This window comes from Callorhinus ursinus, unplaced genomic scaffold, assembly GCF_003265705.2.
Source record: "Callorhinus ursinus isolate GAN/ISIS: 27379988/994484 unplaced genomic scaffold, GSC_fseal_2.0 scaffold18, whole genome shotgun sequence".
In the NCBI taxonomy this organism is placed as follows: Eukaryota; Metazoa; Chordata; class Mammalia; order Carnivora; family Otariidae; genus Callorhinus; species Callorhinus ursinus.
Window position 1 is genome coordinate 1,774,728 of NW_027397080.1, and position 16,038 is coordinate 1,790,765.

Below are 16,038 nucleotides of genomic sequence, written 5' to 3' on the forward strand. Positions count from 1 at the left end.
AGAATCTCCAGCAGACTCCGTGCTGACCACAGAGCCCAATGCAGAGCGCCTGGGTGGCTCAGTGGGTTAAGCATCCGACTCTTGATTTCGGCTCAGGTTTGGTCTCAGGGTCGTGGGATTGAGCCCCGTGTCGGGCCCCATGCTCAGTGGTGAGTCTGCTGGAGATTCTCTCCCTCTCCCTCTCCCTCTGCCCCTCCCCTTCTGAAATAAATAAAATCTTAAAAAAAAAAAAGAGTCAGATGCTTAACCCACTGAGCCACCCAGGCACCTCTCAGAATCAGAATCTCTTGGGCGCCTGGGTGGCTCAGATGGTTAGGCGTCTGCCTTTGGCTCAGGTCATGATCCCAGGGTCCTGGGATCGAGTCCCGCATTGGGCTCCCTGTTCCTTGGGAGCCTGCTTCTCCCTCTGCCTCTCTCTCTCTTTCTCTCTGTCTCTCATGAATAAATAAATAAAATCTTAAAAAAAAAAAAAGAATCAGAATCTCTTGACAGTGTCAGGTCACTGAGGTCAAGGGAGTCTTTGAAGAGTGACAGCTGCCAAGGGGCGCCTGGCTGCCTCAGTCAGTACAGCATGTGACTCTTAATCTCAGGGTTGTGAGTTTGAGACCCACATTGGATGGGGAGCCTATCTGAAATTAAAAAAAAAAAAATTGAGAGCTGCCAAGTAAGGGTAGAACTTGGGAGGGGGCCGTTGGAATCAGCAATGAGATCTCAGGTGTCTTTGGTGGGTGCAGAGGCAGAAGTACTAAAGCCAAACCAGAGAGATGCTCTAGCTACAGTAGCGTTTCATACTTACCATGTGCTATTCTGAGCACTTTATAAATATTAATTCATTCATTATTCACAACTCTATGAGAAAGGTATTATCCTATTTCCCTATGGGGAACTTAAACACAGAAATGTTTAACGTTTTGCCCAAGGTCACAAAGGTAATTCACAGTGTTCAGATTTGAAAATCTGGGCAGTCTGGCTCCCAGACTCCATGCTGTAAACTGCCAAGCCATAGAGCCAACTCCGGGCTGTGAGGAGGGGAGAGGGCCATGGGCGGTTAGGACCAGAAGAGACTGAGAGGCAAGAACTGGAGGACAGATAAAGGGTGGAGCAAATGATTTACAGGTGGAGTGGTTCCCTCTCCTGGACCATAAACCAAAGGGACCTGTCAGCAGTTGGGAAGGGAGATAAGGTGACTCAGGAGGGAAGGGCTGGGTGGGGACTGCGGACTCCCCTTCCTGGAGTGAGGCTTCGAGTCCTGTACCTTTATCACATGGTTCTGTGGGAAGCTCGCAGCCCGGTGATCCAGAGTGTTGGTAACAGGCAGGAGGGTGAGGGCCACAAAAGCAGATGGGGGGCGATGAGTGAAATGCAGCAGCCTGGGTTGTCCTCAAGGAAGCTCCCAGGATCTCAGGGCCTAAGCTCCTCCAGTCCCAGGCCTGGCCCCCCAGGTACAAGACTCTTTAAGTGGCATGCAGCCCAGAATGCTCTAGAAAAGCCACAGACCAGAGCTTGGGATGGGTTGCACAGCCATGATGGCTGAGGCCCCAGAGCGGTATCTCACCCTCCCCAGGGGAGAGGTCCTGGGTCTTCCAGACCTCTGAGACACATGCACACGCACGCACACACACACACACACAGTCCAGTTCTTTCCTCATATTGACATCTCACCTGGCTCACCTGGGGCCCAGAAAGAGAACATGACTCTTCTGGCCATGAGTAGTTTTCCAGACCTTGTTCATCCAGGAGGTTTCTCAGAAAAAAAGGGAAAGGAGGGCCAGATGTCTTTCAGGTGAAAAGGGAAAAAACTAAAAAGAAAGAAAAGAAAGGAAAAGCAAAGCAAAGCTTGCCTGGGCTCAAGTTCTCCCCAGCTCTATTGAGATGAGTCAGATACAATCCTGTCCTCAAGGGCCACACGGGCTGGAGGGCAGATGAGCCCCGCAGACAGGTCACTGCCCAGTGCGATTTGCTGCTGTAAGACAGGAAACCTGGAGGGAGGAGGCAGGGGGAAGATCATGGAAAGCTTCCCTGAGGACGCTCTGAGCCGGACCTTGCAGAAGCAGTGAAAAGGAGCTAGGCCAGAGGCTGGTGATGGGAGCAGAGGTGGGAGCATCTCAGAATGCCTTGAGTACCCTATTGAAAAGCCAGGACCTGGCACTGTTTGGCTTGGGGACAGGCAGGAAAGGCTTCAGGGGAAAGGTCTCTGCCTCTTCATCTGCGAAGGAGTAAGTGGAAACTAAAGGGAACAGACTTGGCTCTTCGTGGTAATAGCAGCCCAGGCTAAATGCCTGCAGTGCTCCAGACTCTGGATACTGTTTCTTTGAATCATCCCAATTGCCCTGTGTGGAAGGTGTTATTGATTTTGTTTTGGAGAGGAGGAAACTGAGGTTCAGAGAGATGAGGTAACTTGTATAAGGCTACAGAGAGCTAGAATTCAAACCCAGGTTTGTCTGACTCCCAAGCTTTTGCTCCTACCACCTCTCCATGCTTCCTGTCTTTAGGAAACGCTTGCGAGTGAGAATCAGCTCACAGTGTGGGGGGAAAGAGCTTCCCAAAACAGGTCAGAAGTGGGACCACCACTCCTGGGGTTTTGTGGGTGATCTCAGCACTGGGTAGGTAATTGAGCTGGTGCCTCAAATATTATTTCCTCTCTTTGAAAGAGGAAGAAACTGAGGCCTAGAAGCAGAAATGGCCACTCAGGATGCTAGATACCCTTAGGAGTCAAGATGCTGGACACAGGGCTGAGGGAGGTCTGCATCCCTAGGCCTGAGTCCCAGACCTGTGGCCTTGTCAGTGCTGTGGAATAGGGATGGGGAATGGTCAAGCGAAGCCCCCCAGAGCCTGGACCAGAAGCCTAGCTGTGTGGTCAGTGCACAGGACCCTGGTCCCAGGGCTCAAGCCCTTGTTTAGCCCCAACTGGGCCACTTCCAGCCTTTGGAGTTGTGAAACTGAACAAAGGAAACATTTAAAATAGAATCCGGTCGCCAGAATGGGGGGAGTTCTCACACACTACCAATTTGTCCTCAATTGCAGACCCCAACAGGAAGAAGCATACCTTGCATTTTCCAACTGGAAAGGACCTACTTTACTACCCCCTGCAAGAGGGAGAAAGACTTTTTCCTTGTAGAGCAAGAGTCCAGCCAATGAGAAGTTGTCACAACTCAGCCAATGAGAAAACATCACCAACCTCCAGTGGACTTTTGCTCAAAGTAGCTCCCACTCAACTTCCCTTTTCTTTCCTCTATATAACATTCCCCTTCTTTGTTCTCTGGACTTGCCTAGGGTTTTTCTGTAGCTTGCATATCCGCATATCCTGAGTTGCAATTCCTCTGTTTTTGAATAAGCCCGTTTTGCTGGTAAAATAACTGGCTGTTTTATTTACAAGCTCCACCCACCAAGTCCATCAACTCAGGCTTCGAATCCTGCCTTCGATGACCTTGAACAAGGTCATTTACCTCTTGGAGCCTCATCTGTAAATGGGGATGTTTCCTGCCCCATGGAGTTGAGATGAGGATTCCATGAGACGCTGATATAGCAGTGCCTTTGGCACAGTGTCCTCAGTCAGTGCTCTGTGATCAGTAGCTGTTAGGATTATAACAATTTATCATCATGCGTCTGTCTTCTCACCTGGAGCGTGGGACAGTAATCCCAGCCAACCTGGTTTCAAGGACATGACGTCATGTGTGTGAGTTGTAGGGTCAGTGCAGATGGCACTTCTGCCACCCAAAGCCTAGCCCAGCCCTGCAGGGGTAGGGAGACACATCTAGTTCCCAGGACCAGGGGAAGCTGGGTGACAGCCTCAATCCATCAATGACAACCTCAGGCCAGCTAAGCTTTATGGGTCCAGCAGATATTTAAGTGCATGCGGTGTGTGGGCTAGTCCAGTTCTGCTTCCTCAGCGCGGGCCGCTGCCCAGAGCAGGTAGGCCGGTGTCACTGGGAGGTGGCAGTACCCGGGGCCTTGGGAGAGCAGCTGTCAGCAAGACCCCAGCGGGTAGTATAGTAGGTTTGGGCAAGAGTTGGATCTTCTGTCCTCAGGAGTTGTGATCTGGTTCCTTCTGGCCCTGCGAGTGGAAGAGGATCTCGGGGAAGGCTCTTGCATGAGAGCTTATAGATCTAAGCTCCCCTAGGCCCATCCCGTCCTGGCTTGATCCACGTACCACTGAGTTCCGGAGGGGGTGGGGGGGGTGCTTTGTCTGCTCTGAAGCTTCTTCCCCTCGTCTACTGACACAGGGTGAAGGCTGGGTGTGTGTGACCAGAGTTGAAGGGAGGGTGCCTGGGCAAGCTATGGAAAAGGTTTGCTGGGAAAGAGGGACAGCTCTGGGGGCAGCTCATGTGACCTCCCACCCAGGACCCCAGCACCATGACGGTTTCATATACCCTCAAAGTGGCAGAGGCTCGCTTCGGAGGCTTCTCCAGCTTGCTTCTCCGCTGGAGGGGAAGCATCTACAAGCTCCTCTACAAAGAATTCCTCCTCTTCATTGCCCTGTATGCTCTGCTCAGCATCATCTACCGGTGAGGTCTCAGGGCTGGCCTGGGGTGGGGTGGGCGCTCGGCTGCCCACTTCCCTCTAACCCAGGCTTACAACGGACCTTCCCCAGGCTCCTGCTGACCCAGGAGCAGAGGCATGTGTATGCTCAGGTGGCCCGATACTGTAATCGTTCTGCAGATCTCATCCCCTTATCCTTTGTACTGGGTAAGGCTCCCTCTAATTCTTCCTGGTATCCTTCTGACCATCTTCCCTGACCTTTGGGTTGAGGTGATAGCTCCGAGGGTCAAAGTTACCCCAGCAGCACAGCCTACAGGTCAACCAGAGCAGGCTCAGCAGGCATGGGACTTGCGTCCGGGGTCCAGGATTTCCAGACAGCTAGACCCTGCCTGTCACTTGTTGGACCCTCACTCCACCAAGGGATAAGACACCTGCTGGCTTCAAAATCCCACTCTGTGTCCTGGAGAGGAGCTGGAGAGAGGTGACACCCCCTTTCCACCTTCATGGGAAGCAGGGCTCAGAATTAGCCATTACTTGACCACTTCTCTGCAGGAGGAGGTTTGCACTCCTCCATCCTCCAAGCCTGGCTTAGCAAGGCAGAGGCTTTACGAAGAGGCGTTCCCCCTGACAGCCAGGCAGGACACGGAAGCCAAAGGTGTCCTTCTCCCTGCTTTGGTTCAGCCTCGCCTGGACCAGGTGCTCCGGCTGGGGGGCAGGGCATGCTGACTCCCGGGCTCTCCATCTTTCCTTCCTGTCTCTGCTTCCATGGCGGCTGATCAGGTTTCTACGTGACCCTGGTGGTGAACCGCTGGTGGGCCCAGTATACAAGCATCCCGCTGCCAGACCAGCTGATGTGCGTCATCTCGGCCAGCGTGCATGGCGTAGACCAGCGTGGTCGCCTGCTGCGCCGCACCCTCATCCGCTATGCCAACCTGGCATCCGTGCTGGTGCTGCGCTCGGTCAGCACCCGCGTGCTCAAGCGCTTCCCCACCATGGAGCACGTGGTGGACGCAGGTGCGGACAGGCGCCCCCGCGCTCAGCCTGGCCAACGCAGGTGCCACGCTGGGGAGCCCGGGGGCGGCCCCCCGGGGGCCAGGACCAGAACATGGGCCTCCTGGGAGGGGAGGTCAAACCCCCGAGGGGCACGTCCTAGCGGCAAGGGAGGTGTCTGCGCCCCCACTCACTGTATCTCCTCAGGTTTCATGTCCCAGGAAGAGAGGAAAAAGTTTGAGAGCCTGAAATCCGATTTCAACAAGTACTGGATCCCCTGTGTCTGGTTTACCAACCTGGCCGCCCAGGCCCGGAGGGATGGGCGGATCCGTGATGACATTGCTCTCTGTCTGCTCCTGGAAGTGAGTTGGCTCCAGACCAGGCCTGTCTGACCTCCTTGGCTTTGCAAACTGGAATAATAATTTTAGTACTTAGCACTTAGATGGTGCCAACAACTGTGTACAGCACACAGTTGGAAGCACTGTACATACATTAACTCATTTGGCCTGCACAACAGCCCTTGGGACATCATTACCATCCCTCTTTCACAGGCGAAAACCTGAGGCACAGAGTGGAAAAGAAACTTGCCCAAGTCACACAGCTAGTCAGGGGAGCTGGGACTCAGGCTGGATCCACAGTCTGTGCTCACAGCTATTTTGCTAGGCTGCTTCCCATCACGCCACCCCCGCACGATAACATCCCTGACAGCAGAATGGGCCTCTAGGCCGAGTTTGTGTTGGGTTCCCCTGTTCTTTCTCCATTCTTCCCTCCTCTCCTCCACCGACATCTTCCTGCTTTTCCCCCAGGAGCTGAACAAGTACCGGGCCAAATGCAGCATGCTATTCCACTATGACTGGATCAGCATCCCTCTCGTCTACACCCAAGTAACTGCCTCTCCCCTCTCCCGTCCCACTGCCTACTGCATGTCCTGTGCTGCATGTGACACGGAGAATTAAAGATGGTACCTGCCCTGGGGCAGTGCAGTCCAGAGAGACACTGAACCACCAAGGGCTCATCCTCAGAGCATCCCCAGACCACCCCCCAGACGCCCCCATCCCCTCTGATGCTGCCACACGTTTTACTTCCTTGTCAGATTCCCTCACTGGCCCTCAGGGTCACGGAGGGCATTTCTCCCTGTCTTACTCAGCCAGGCTTCCTTCTCCAGGTGGTGACCATAGCGGTATATTCCTTCTTTGCCCTCTCCCTGGTTGGCCGCCAGTTCGTGGAGCCTGAGGCAGGGCGGGCTAAACCTCAGGAGCCTTTAGAGCCAGGCCAGGAGGCAGCGTCCACCATGGGGGACCTGGACATGTATGTGCCTCTCACTACTCTGCTGCAGTTCTTCTTCTATGCTGGCTGGCTCAAGGTGGGCACATAGCCCGGTCATACCAGCTTGCTCTGTAGAGATGTGGGCCCAGGGCCCACCTCACCTTTCAGGACAGAGAATAGGGCTCTGAGCCCAGAAAACACTGTCTTACAACCTGTAGGTGGCCGAACAGATTATCAACCCCTTTGGTGAGGATGATGATGACTTTGAGACCAACCAGCTCATAGACCGCAACTTGCAGGTGGGCAGGGGTCTGAGGGCAGTGCCTTGTGCTTTCCTCCTTGCCAGTGCTGGGCCTGGATGTGGAGAGGAGACAGGGGGATCCTCATGGCTTGCTGCCTGCCCCAGGTGTCTCTGTTATCCGTGGACGACATGTACCAGAACCTGCCTCCCGCCGAGAAAGACCTGTACTGGGACGAGGACTCCGCGCAGCCGCCCTACACGGTGGCCACGGCGGCCGAGGCTCTGCGGCCTTCCTTCCTGGGCTCCACCTTCAACCTTCGGTGAGCGGCCTGCGCTGGTGGAGGCAGGGCTTGACCCCAGGTCCTCACCACCGCTCTGGGGGCGCCAATGACTCCGTTGCCTCTGCTCCCCACCCTCTTGGGAAAGCCAGCCCTGGGGTGGCCCTGGCGCCAGGCTCGCTCAGCCCACCTTCCCACCCGCAGCATGAGCGACGACCCCGAGCAGAGCGTGCAGGTGGAGGCGTCCCCAGGGTCCGCTCGACCGCTGCCTGCCACGCAGACCCCGCTGCTCGGCCGCTTCCTGGCTGCAGGAGCACCCTCCCCGGCCATCAGCCTCAGGACCTTCGGCCGCGTGCGAGGAACCCCCTGGAACCCGCATGTGCTGCGCTTACGAGCGGAGGAGAGTGGTGACCCCGAGGCCGCGGACCGCATTGAGGAGGCGTCAGTGCGGTCAGAGGACGAGGCCGGGGAGCCCTGATTGGAGGCTGCCAGGCACAGGCCGTCCTGCCTGCCTGCCCCAGGCCTACCTCGGCTCACTTTCCCAACCCCCTGCTGACCTCCAGCGCTATTAGAGCGCTTGCTGTGTCGCTTGCTGTTTCCTGAGCAGGAGAATTCAGGGACGGACCTTGAAGGGGCAAGATGGCGGGGCCGGCGTTGGGGCTGGGAATATGCCCATTTTGGCAGAAGGTAGGATGGCTTGCTTGGGGAAGGTGAGGCTGGGGTAAATGGGCAGGGCCTAGGGAACAAGAACCCAGATGCATTGTTAATTTCCTGGGCAATAGGTTGCTGGGCGCGGTCTCAAACCTGCGGGAGCATCAGCAGCACTAAAGGGCCTGTTCAGAATAGTTCCGGGTGCCACTCCCAGAGCTTCTGATTCATTAGATCTGGGATGGAACTCAAGAATTTGCATTTTTAGGGAAGTTCCCAGGTGATGGTGCTGCTGCTGGTCCAGGCATCACAATTTGAGTCCTTTATAAAAAGATGTTGAGGATATACCTTACCCTGGTAATCTTACTCTGAAGAGGGATCAGAGTGTGTGTGCTGGGGAACTTTTGCTTTATCTGTAATACTCAACTTTTTATTTACAATGAGAATATAATCGTTTATTACTTGTGCAATTACAGTTGTTTAAGTTGGCATGCTGTGAAGTGGGATAAAGATAATATGGTAAAAGCTTGGGGATCTGTCCTGGAGGCTGATCCAACTCAGATGTGAAGGCAGTTGTACACCACCCAGCCTAGACCTTGGGTGGGCGTTTGGACTTCTGAGTGCCTCACCCTTTTCTGCTCCCACCAGCTGAACAGGAGAAAGCATGATTTATGGGGTGAAAGCTGCGAGTCTGGCTCTGTGGTGGGCCTGCAGCGTTGGGGGGGAACCAGCCTCATGGAGCACAGATCGTGTTGACTGAACTGAGCTCCGCGCTGCAAGTTCAGCCCCCACCAAGGAAATTGGTGACTGCCAAAACGGAGTCTTAAGATCAAAGGATGGGACTGATGACAGGACTCGGAGGGAAGAAACAAGGGTGTAGTCGAGGTTGAGCGCAGCCTCTGACATCTGGACATCTGAGGCTGGCTTTGCTACTTTCCTGCTGGGCCCCCATGGGTTACAGGCTACCTAAGCCTAGATCTCAAAGTCTAGAGACAAAAGCACCCCAACATAGCCATTCATGTAGGTGTCTGAAGTTTTTCATAGGGTTAGCAGGAGTTAGCCTTGCTTCAGGGCAAGAATGGTCAGCTGAAGGCTTTGGGAATGAATAGTGGATGAATCCAAGACTAAACACACTGGTTCTAGTCACAGATTAGAGGTAGAAGTGAAGGGGAGATATAATCTTGTAGAGCTCAAATTAGGAAATAAAGGCAAAGTGTCTAGTGTGGCTTTGCTACAACTGACCCATACTGTAAACAACAGCTGAAATCATGGTGCTGCATTAAGATAACCACTGGATGGAAGGAAAAGTGGGGTATAGGCCTCCCAGAGCCAATGGTAAGGTTTGAGAAGGCTGGGTTGCTTTTTGTATGTCCTAAAGTTTTTGTACTCAAAAGGGAGGGGTCATCTCCTAGTTCCTCTTTCCCTATTGTCTATTCACAGAACTCTGCCATTTAGCTAAGCTAATGAACCAATTGGATTTTCATTTCTTGGCTCTTATGTTATGCTTGTATTTCCATCATCTTCAACTTGGATAAAATCTTTTTTTTTCTTTTTTAAATTAATTTAGCACATTTGAGTGCTTGGTATGTTGCCATGCACTTCCAGGTACTGGAGACAGAGCAGGAAACATACCTGTTCCCGTGGAGTCCTATTCTAACCGGACAAAAAGGAAAATGAGCAAAACTTATGCCCAACTAAGGGATAAGGAGAAAAAGCTGGGGCAAAAGATTAACAGCACAGAAGGGACTATAATTTAAAATTATCAGGGAGAAACTCACTAAGGTCTAAGACCTGAAGAGTAAGCCATGTGGGTATGTGAAGGAAAATGTTCCCAACAAATGAACTAGCAAGTGAACACGTGCTCAGTAAGGCCAGGATGACTAGCACTGTAGAAAAAGGGACCAGGTCACGTTGAGTTCCATAGTGTTTGGGTGTTTGGTAAGGCTTCTGAGATGGGAAGCTGTCTCGTCAAAACCCCATTGATCACTATTGCTAGGACTGTCGGGGACAAGAGAAACCTTCAGTGCTATTTGCAAGAGTGGTCAGGAGGTAGAGGTGGTGTTAAAGGTTGAACCAACAAGATTTGGGGACTTTAGACGCTAGAGTCTAAGGGCAGAATGACCCAAGATTTTGATTTAAGCAGCTGTATAAAGGCAACAATTTGCTATAATCAAATAGCTGAGAAACTATTTGAAAAGGGAAAGCTGAGGAATGTTACCAGTTTTTCACATGTTCACCTTTGAGAGTCCAATTATGATATCCAAGTGCAGGTGTTAAGTAGGTTTGGGTTAAAGTTAAAAAAAAAATGCAGCACAAACTACATTTCATACCAAGAGCAGACAATGTAGCCAACCTGAAAACAAAGAGCTGACCCTTGCAGATTTAGCAATGCAGAAATCACTGGTTATCTCACACACTTGAGTAGTGAGGGGGGAAGGGATTAGGGTTGAAGAGAAAATTAACTTCAAAAAGACATCCAAAAGCTGACAGGATACGTAAATGTGTACAACTTGCTATCAACAATACCAAAAAAATTTGGAACCCAATTTCAGGGTTTTTAGGCCATCCATGAACCCAGGCTGAAAACTTCAAGCTAAAACCTTAAAACCAAGGTTCACACAGGAAGAGGGTACAGGATCTCTCAAAGAGCCAAATTCACAGAGGCAGCATGGCTTCAGGTTCCAATCAATACCCCAGTAATACTGGGGGCCCAGTGCTGGGATAACTCCTCATACAATCTATGCTTGCCCTGCATGCCACACCCCTGTTTCCCACTGAACACTAGCCTTTGGGGTGAGAAATGTTCCCTCAGCTATATAAAGGCACAGCCCATATCTAAGACTGGCCTTCAGTGAGAGCGTGCCGAGCAACTGGATATTCACACGTGAACACAGGACAGGACAATAAACACCTTTATTACATGACCAAAGGTAGGAGGAAGATTTATTTGCCTTTCCGGGCTTTGATTTTCCTCAGATAGAACTCTAGCTCCTTGCCCTCTAGCACGTAGCCATCTGCTCGGCCACATTGGCCTGGTCTTGAAGCAATGCACGCTGCAAGATAGTATGCATTCATTAGCAAAATAAGAGTGCGGCCCTACCCAAACCTAGGTTTCTCCTAAGGAAGTCCATGTTGGTTCAGGTATCCTGGGGGCAGGCTTGAAGCCCAGTGTCTCCTCAGATACACTTTATCGTCACTCTAAGTCAGTAGCAGAACTGGACAAAGTTTTCATCACCGAGACAGCCCCCTCAGCCCACACATAGACTTCTCAAAATACTTCTGGAAGTTAGAGGCAGAGGCCAAGCTGAGGCCTATGGACTCCTGCCCCCTATTTCCCATTTCAGCTTCAGGCTAATGGGATGACCACAAGTTCTGAGTTGTGCTTGTATGCGGTCATCGACTCTCCTAGTGAAGCCTCTACCACACAGCTGGCAGGCAGTTAAAAGAACAAGGGGCAAGAATAAAATGCAAAGGGCACACTGTATCTTGTGACCCAACCCCCCAATGCAACAGCCGTCTTACCAAGAAGTTTGCCCTGCTGGAATTGCTCCTCCAGAAGACTGCTGATTTTGGCATTCTTCTTCCTTTCATCGTATTTCTTCTGAATTTTCTTTGATCGTTTTTTGTTTAAAATCTCTTCCTCCTCAGGCGTCTGAATAAAGGAGATAGATGGGTTAGCTGGGGCTCCCCAGGCCCTGGCTCAGGGAAGGAATGTCCCCACAGCCTTGGGCCCTGTACATCCCAATCCCTGCTGCCTTCCTCAGCACTAAAAGCTTTCATCTCTTTCCCTTCAGTAGCAGAACTGGACGCAGTTTTCATCATAAGAAGGCTGGAATGAGGCTGGCCTCCCCTCACCCCCCCAGTGAAGGTGGCTCCCCCAAAACACGCACCAGCTTGGCCCCCTTCTTGCGGCCCAGGGGCAGTGCATAGTGGGACTCGTACCACTGTCGGTACGGTGTGCTGTCAATGAGCACAATACAGTTCTTCACCAGGGTCTTGGTGCGGACCAGTTCGTTGTTGGATGCGTTGTAGACAACATCAATAATCCTTGTTTTTCGCGTACAACCTGCTCACGGGAGAATTTCAGAATCAAGTCTTACAGACCAGAAGGCAAATGGCCTTGTTGTCCCGTACCACCACATCTTCCCCTCAAAGTGCCTAAGAAACAGCAAGGGAACTCTAGTCTGTTACCCAGCTATGGGGTGTCAGTTCATCTTCCACAAAGCCACCTTTCCAGAGATAACTGGCAACCACACAGTGTCTAGATTCAGTCCCAATCCCTGCAGTTATAGGAGTTGAGACAAAACAGGATGGAGAGAATTCTCCAGCTACCACAACCTTAACAGCTTTCAAAGAGAAACTTCAGTATCTTGGTGGAGGCCACGGACTTCTGTTAAAAGCACTTACTGAAGCTTAGAAAATTTTAGGTGTGGAGTTCCCACCCACTCCTGGAGGGCCTCACTCACACTCAGAGCCCCAGGAGAAGTTCCCCACGTCTAGCCTCAAGGCACGGTACTTCTTATTGCCTCCCCGGACTCGGACTGTGTGTATGCGGCGGGGGCCAATCTGCAAAAGACAAACAGGAACTAGGTTATCCAGGAGAGCAAGACAAGAGAAGGTAGGGAACCTAGGCTGGACGGAGGCAACGGTCAGTGTAACTATGACAAGTCCTAGCACTGGCAAGTGGCACACAGGTGGCCAAGACGGCCACAACCACACCTAAGGATACTTTTTCATCACTCCAGTTACCTCCAAGAAGAAAAATCTGATTCCAAAACACTGAAAATTAAGTCTCTACGCAACAACAAAAATACCAGGTTTCTGACTATCATCCGACGAGCCCACTCCCTCCAGGCGCCCTTCAAGTCCTAATACATGACATGTCTCCACTCAACCTCTTTGACCAACGCGTAGAGGTGAGGAGGCCGCCCAGTCCCCTAGACAAATCAGAGCCCTACACCACCACACGCAGCGGCCAGACTACGCTGGACACGAGGGCCCCGCACGCACCTTAGTGTTGGCAGCGGGGCGTCCCAGCTCATACTTCCGCTTCTTGTGGTAGGGCTTTCTCTTGCCCCCGGTCTTGCGGCGCTTGTGCCAGTTATCCCGAGAGATGCCTACATGTGGAAGCAGGGCGCGGAAGCTTTAGCCCCTGGGGCTCGGGCAGGCACCTTGCGAGCCCCAGACCCCCGCACCGGGCGGGCCGCAAGCTCAGCTCTCCAAGGTTGGCTCCCCCACTGCGCACTCGGGAGTTTGCAGCATTACCAGAGTGTCATCATCCACATGCGGCCCAGCCCGGGCACTTTCCCGCGGCAGCCATGTTGGCGGCGCCCGCAGCACCCAGCCCCTGCAGCCACCGGAGCGAGCCTCGGCGGCCAGAACCCGAGCACCACCCTCCTCGTGGCTGCTCCGTGCCATCGGTCGGGGCGCCGGCACTCCTGACTTGGCTGCGAGGCAGGATGGCACTGGATCAAGCTCATTCCCCCTCCCCGGTCCCAACGCAGAGCGACACTCACCCATCTCTCTCGGCGCTGGCTGCGAAAAAGAAAACGCAAAGCCTCACGGTCCGGTTTGTAAAACGCTGTCCCGCCCCTTTACGTGTTTTCCGGGCGCCGCGGAGAGGAGCCTGGAGTCGGAGCGCGACGTAACTTATGTTTCTCCGAGCCTCCGGCCGCGAGAGGGCCGTCCGCGCTCGGAATCCCGGGAGAGGGCGGTGGGAATGGCAGTGCTAGAGGTTGAGGGCTTTAGGGCACACCCGAGCGGGGAGTCGCCTGCTTTCTTTACGTTTTGAAAAGCCTCGCTTTAGAGGCTGGGCGCGGCTGCGTTGGGAAAGGGTGGAAGACAGTAGGGATGGAGACGAGTGGTGGACTTGGGTTTTGTTTTGAAGGGTTTGATGATTGGACGTGGGGGTTAGGAAAAGGGAGGTGTGTCAAGGATTCCTAATTCCTCATTTGATCGTTTGGAATGACAGGCGGCTGGATGTTCATATCTGTTCATCCTTACAGATGATCTTGGACAGAAGATGTTACTTTGGGAATCGTCCGTATACAAACGGTAATTAAAGTCACCAGAATGAACGGAACCTAGGGACAGAGCATAAAGCACATTTTCCTTGTAAAGTGTACTAAGTAACTGTTTCAGGCTTTGTGGGATATAGTCTGTCACAACTACTCAACTTGCTCTTGTAGTGTGAGAGCAGCCCTAGACAATAGTTAAGGAATATATGGCAGTGTTCCAATAAAGCTTGGGGTACTGGGATTCACCTCTCATGAAATATTATGCTTTTGATTTTTCCCAAACATTTAAAAACATAACCATTCTTGGCGCATGGGCCCAGTCAGCATACAGTGGTGTGCCAACCCCTAACAAAGAAATACAGGAAGATATTCTAGGTCCAACGCTTGAGGAATGTGAGCATTTAAGGCCAGGTAGAGAAAAACTGGCAGAGGAACGGAGGAGCAATTGAATAACAGGAAGACAGCCATCACAGAATGATGTCATGGTCTAATGCTACTGTGAAGGCTAGTTGAAATGAGGACTAAAAAGTGATTCTTGGATTTAGTAACTAGAAAATCTTTGGTAATATTGGCAAGAGCAGTTTCTGTGCAGGGGAGTGAGCAAAATTTAAAATGGAATGGGAAAGGGGCGCCCGGGTGGCTCAGTCGTTAAGCGTCTGCCTTCGGCTCAGGTCATGATCCCAGGGTCCTGGGATCGAGCCCTGCTTCGGGCTCCCTGCTCAGCAGGAAGCCTGCTTCTCCCTCTGCCTGCAGCTCCCCCTTCTTGTGTTCCCTCTCTCGCGCTGTCTCTCTCTCTGTAAAATAAATAAAATCTTAAAAAAATGGAATGGGAAGTTTTATTTTTTTCTAAAGATTTTATTTGACAGAGAGAGACACAGCGAAAGAGGGAACACAAGCAGGGGGAGTAGGAGAGGGAGAAGCAGGCTTCCCGCTGAGCAGGGAGCCCGATGCGGGGCTCGATCCCAGGACCCTGGGATCATGACCTGAGCCTAAGGCAGGCGCTTAACGACTGAGCCACTCAGGCGCCCCTATTTCTTATTTTTTTAAAGATTTTATTTGACAGAGACACAGTGAGAGGGGGAACACAAGCAGGGGGAGTGGGAGAGGGAGAAGCAGGCTTCCAGCTGAGCAGGGAACCCGATGTGGGGCTCGATCCCAGGACCCCGGGATCATGACCTGAACTGAAGGCAGACGCCAAAGACTGAGCCACCCAGATGCCCCAAGTTGGTTTTTTTTTTTAAGATTTCATTTACCTGTTAGGGCACGAGTAGGGGGGAGGGGCAGAGGGAAAGGGAGAAGCGGACTCCCCGCTGAGAGTGGAGCTGGATGCTGGGCCTCCATCCCAGGACCCTGAGATCATGACCTGAGCTGAAGGCAGACACTTAACCAACTTAACCAACTGAGCCACGCAGGCGCCCCGGGAATGAGAAGTTATTTTTTCAAAAAAGATACGGTATATGTAAGCAATTCTCTCAAGAAGTATGACTTTAAAGGGAAGGAGAGAAGGGTGCCTGGTTGACTCAGTTGAAGGAGACTGTGGCTCTTGATTTTGGGGATCCTGAGTTCGAGCCCCACGTTGAGTGCAGAGATTACTTAAATAAACTTTTTAAAAAATAATAAAATAGGGGCGCCTGGCCGGCCCAGTCAGTAAAACATGCAGCTCTTGATCTTGGGGTTGTAAATTCAAGCCCGACATTGGGTATAGAGATGACTTAAAATCTTTAAGGAAAAAAATAAAGGGGAGGAGACAATGAGGCTGGTGGCTGGAGGGAAGCAGATCATAGGACAGTATTAAAAGGAGTAAACTGCCTAATGGATAAGTCCTTTTACAGTCTGCTCCAAATCCTACCTCATCCCTTTGAAGGGAGTCTCTCAACATTATCCTTCTGTATCTTCAACCTCCCCCTGGCTTCCTACCACATTCAGGATAAAGTCTAAATTGCTTGCCAGGGCCCAGAAATATCAGACCTCTGCTTATCTCTTCTGCTTTATCAATTTGACTTCTCTCCTACTATCTCCCTCCCTCAACTCCAGGCACTCTAACCTTGCTGTTCTTGCTTCAGGCCCTTGAACTTTGAGAGAAAATGCTGTTCTCCAAGTCTTAGCATGGCTCCTGCTC

General features: G+C 52.0%; 2 protein-coding genes, 1 long non-coding RNA gene and 4 other non-coding genes across 8 annotated transcripts; 1 reads left to right on the forward strand and 6 right to left on the reverse strand.

Annotated features, from left to right (window-relative positions):
* Positions 1-3,339: 3,339 nt before the first annotated feature.
* LOC112811981 (uncharacterized) lies at positions 3,340-8,238 on the reverse strand. Its single transcript, XR_003205180.2, has 3 exons — positions 7,011-8,238; positions 5,766-5,879; positions 3,340-4,054 (listed from the first exon to the last, which is right to left on the reverse strand). It is a non-coding gene; the product is annotated as an uncharacterized lncRNA (long non-coding RNA).
* BEST4 (bestrophin 4) lies at positions 3,894-7,732 on the forward strand. Of its 2 annotated transcripts, XM_073902701.1 has the most exons (10): positions 3,894-3,912; positions 4,342-4,505; positions 4,592-4,686; positions 5,260-5,493; positions 5,677-5,831; positions 6,276-6,353; positions 6,635-6,832; positions 6,954-7,034; positions 7,142-7,296; positions 7,459-7,732. In XM_073902701.1, the coding sequence occupies exons 2-10, from the start codon at positions 4,354-4,356 to the stop codon at positions 7,730-7,732; spliced, it is 1,422 nt and encodes a 473-aa protein (XP_073758802.1). In that variant the 5' UTR covers positions 3,894-3,912; positions 4,342-4,353. The 2 variants fall into 2 exon arrangements, with proteins under 2 accessions (XP_073758802.1, XP_025712316.1); XM_025856531.2 differs by having other exon boundaries at positions 5,260-5,831.
* Positions 8,239-10,798: 2,560 nt separating the features above from the next.
* RPS8 (ribosomal protein S8) lies at positions 10,799-13,558 on the reverse strand. Its single transcript, XM_025856530.2, has 6 exons — positions 13,419-13,558; positions 12,913-13,019; positions 12,369-12,468; positions 11,793-11,968; positions 11,425-11,554; positions 10,799-10,955 (listed from the first exon to the last, which is right to left on the reverse strand). The coding sequence occupies exons 1-6, from the start codon at positions 13,420-13,422 to the stop codon at positions 10,846-10,848; spliced, it is 627 nt and encodes a 208-aa protein (XP_025712315.1). The 5' UTR covers positions 13,423-13,558; the 3' UTR covers positions 10,799-10,845.
* On the reverse strand, positions 11,074-11,142 carry LOC112812441 (small nucleolar RNA SNORD38). Its single transcript, XR_003205293.1, has one exon. It is a non-coding gene; the product is annotated as a small nucleolar RNA SNORD38 (small nucleolar RNA).
* LOC112812442 (small nucleolar RNA SNORD38) lies at positions 11,659-11,728 on the reverse strand. Its single transcript, XR_003205294.1, has one exon. It is a non-coding gene; the product is annotated as a small nucleolar RNA SNORD38 (small nucleolar RNA).
* LOC112812443 (small nucleolar RNA SNORD46) lies at positions 12,546-12,649 on the reverse strand. The gene has a single exon (XR_003205295.1). It is a non-coding gene; the product is annotated as a small nucleolar RNA SNORD46 (small nucleolar RNA).
* Positions 13,107-13,186, reverse strand: LOC112812434 (small nucleolar RNA SNORD55/SNORD39). Its single transcript, XR_003205287.1, has one exon. It is a non-coding gene; the product is annotated as a small nucleolar RNA SNORD55/SNORD39 (small nucleolar RNA).
* Positions 13,559-16,038: the final 2,480 nt, after the last annotated feature.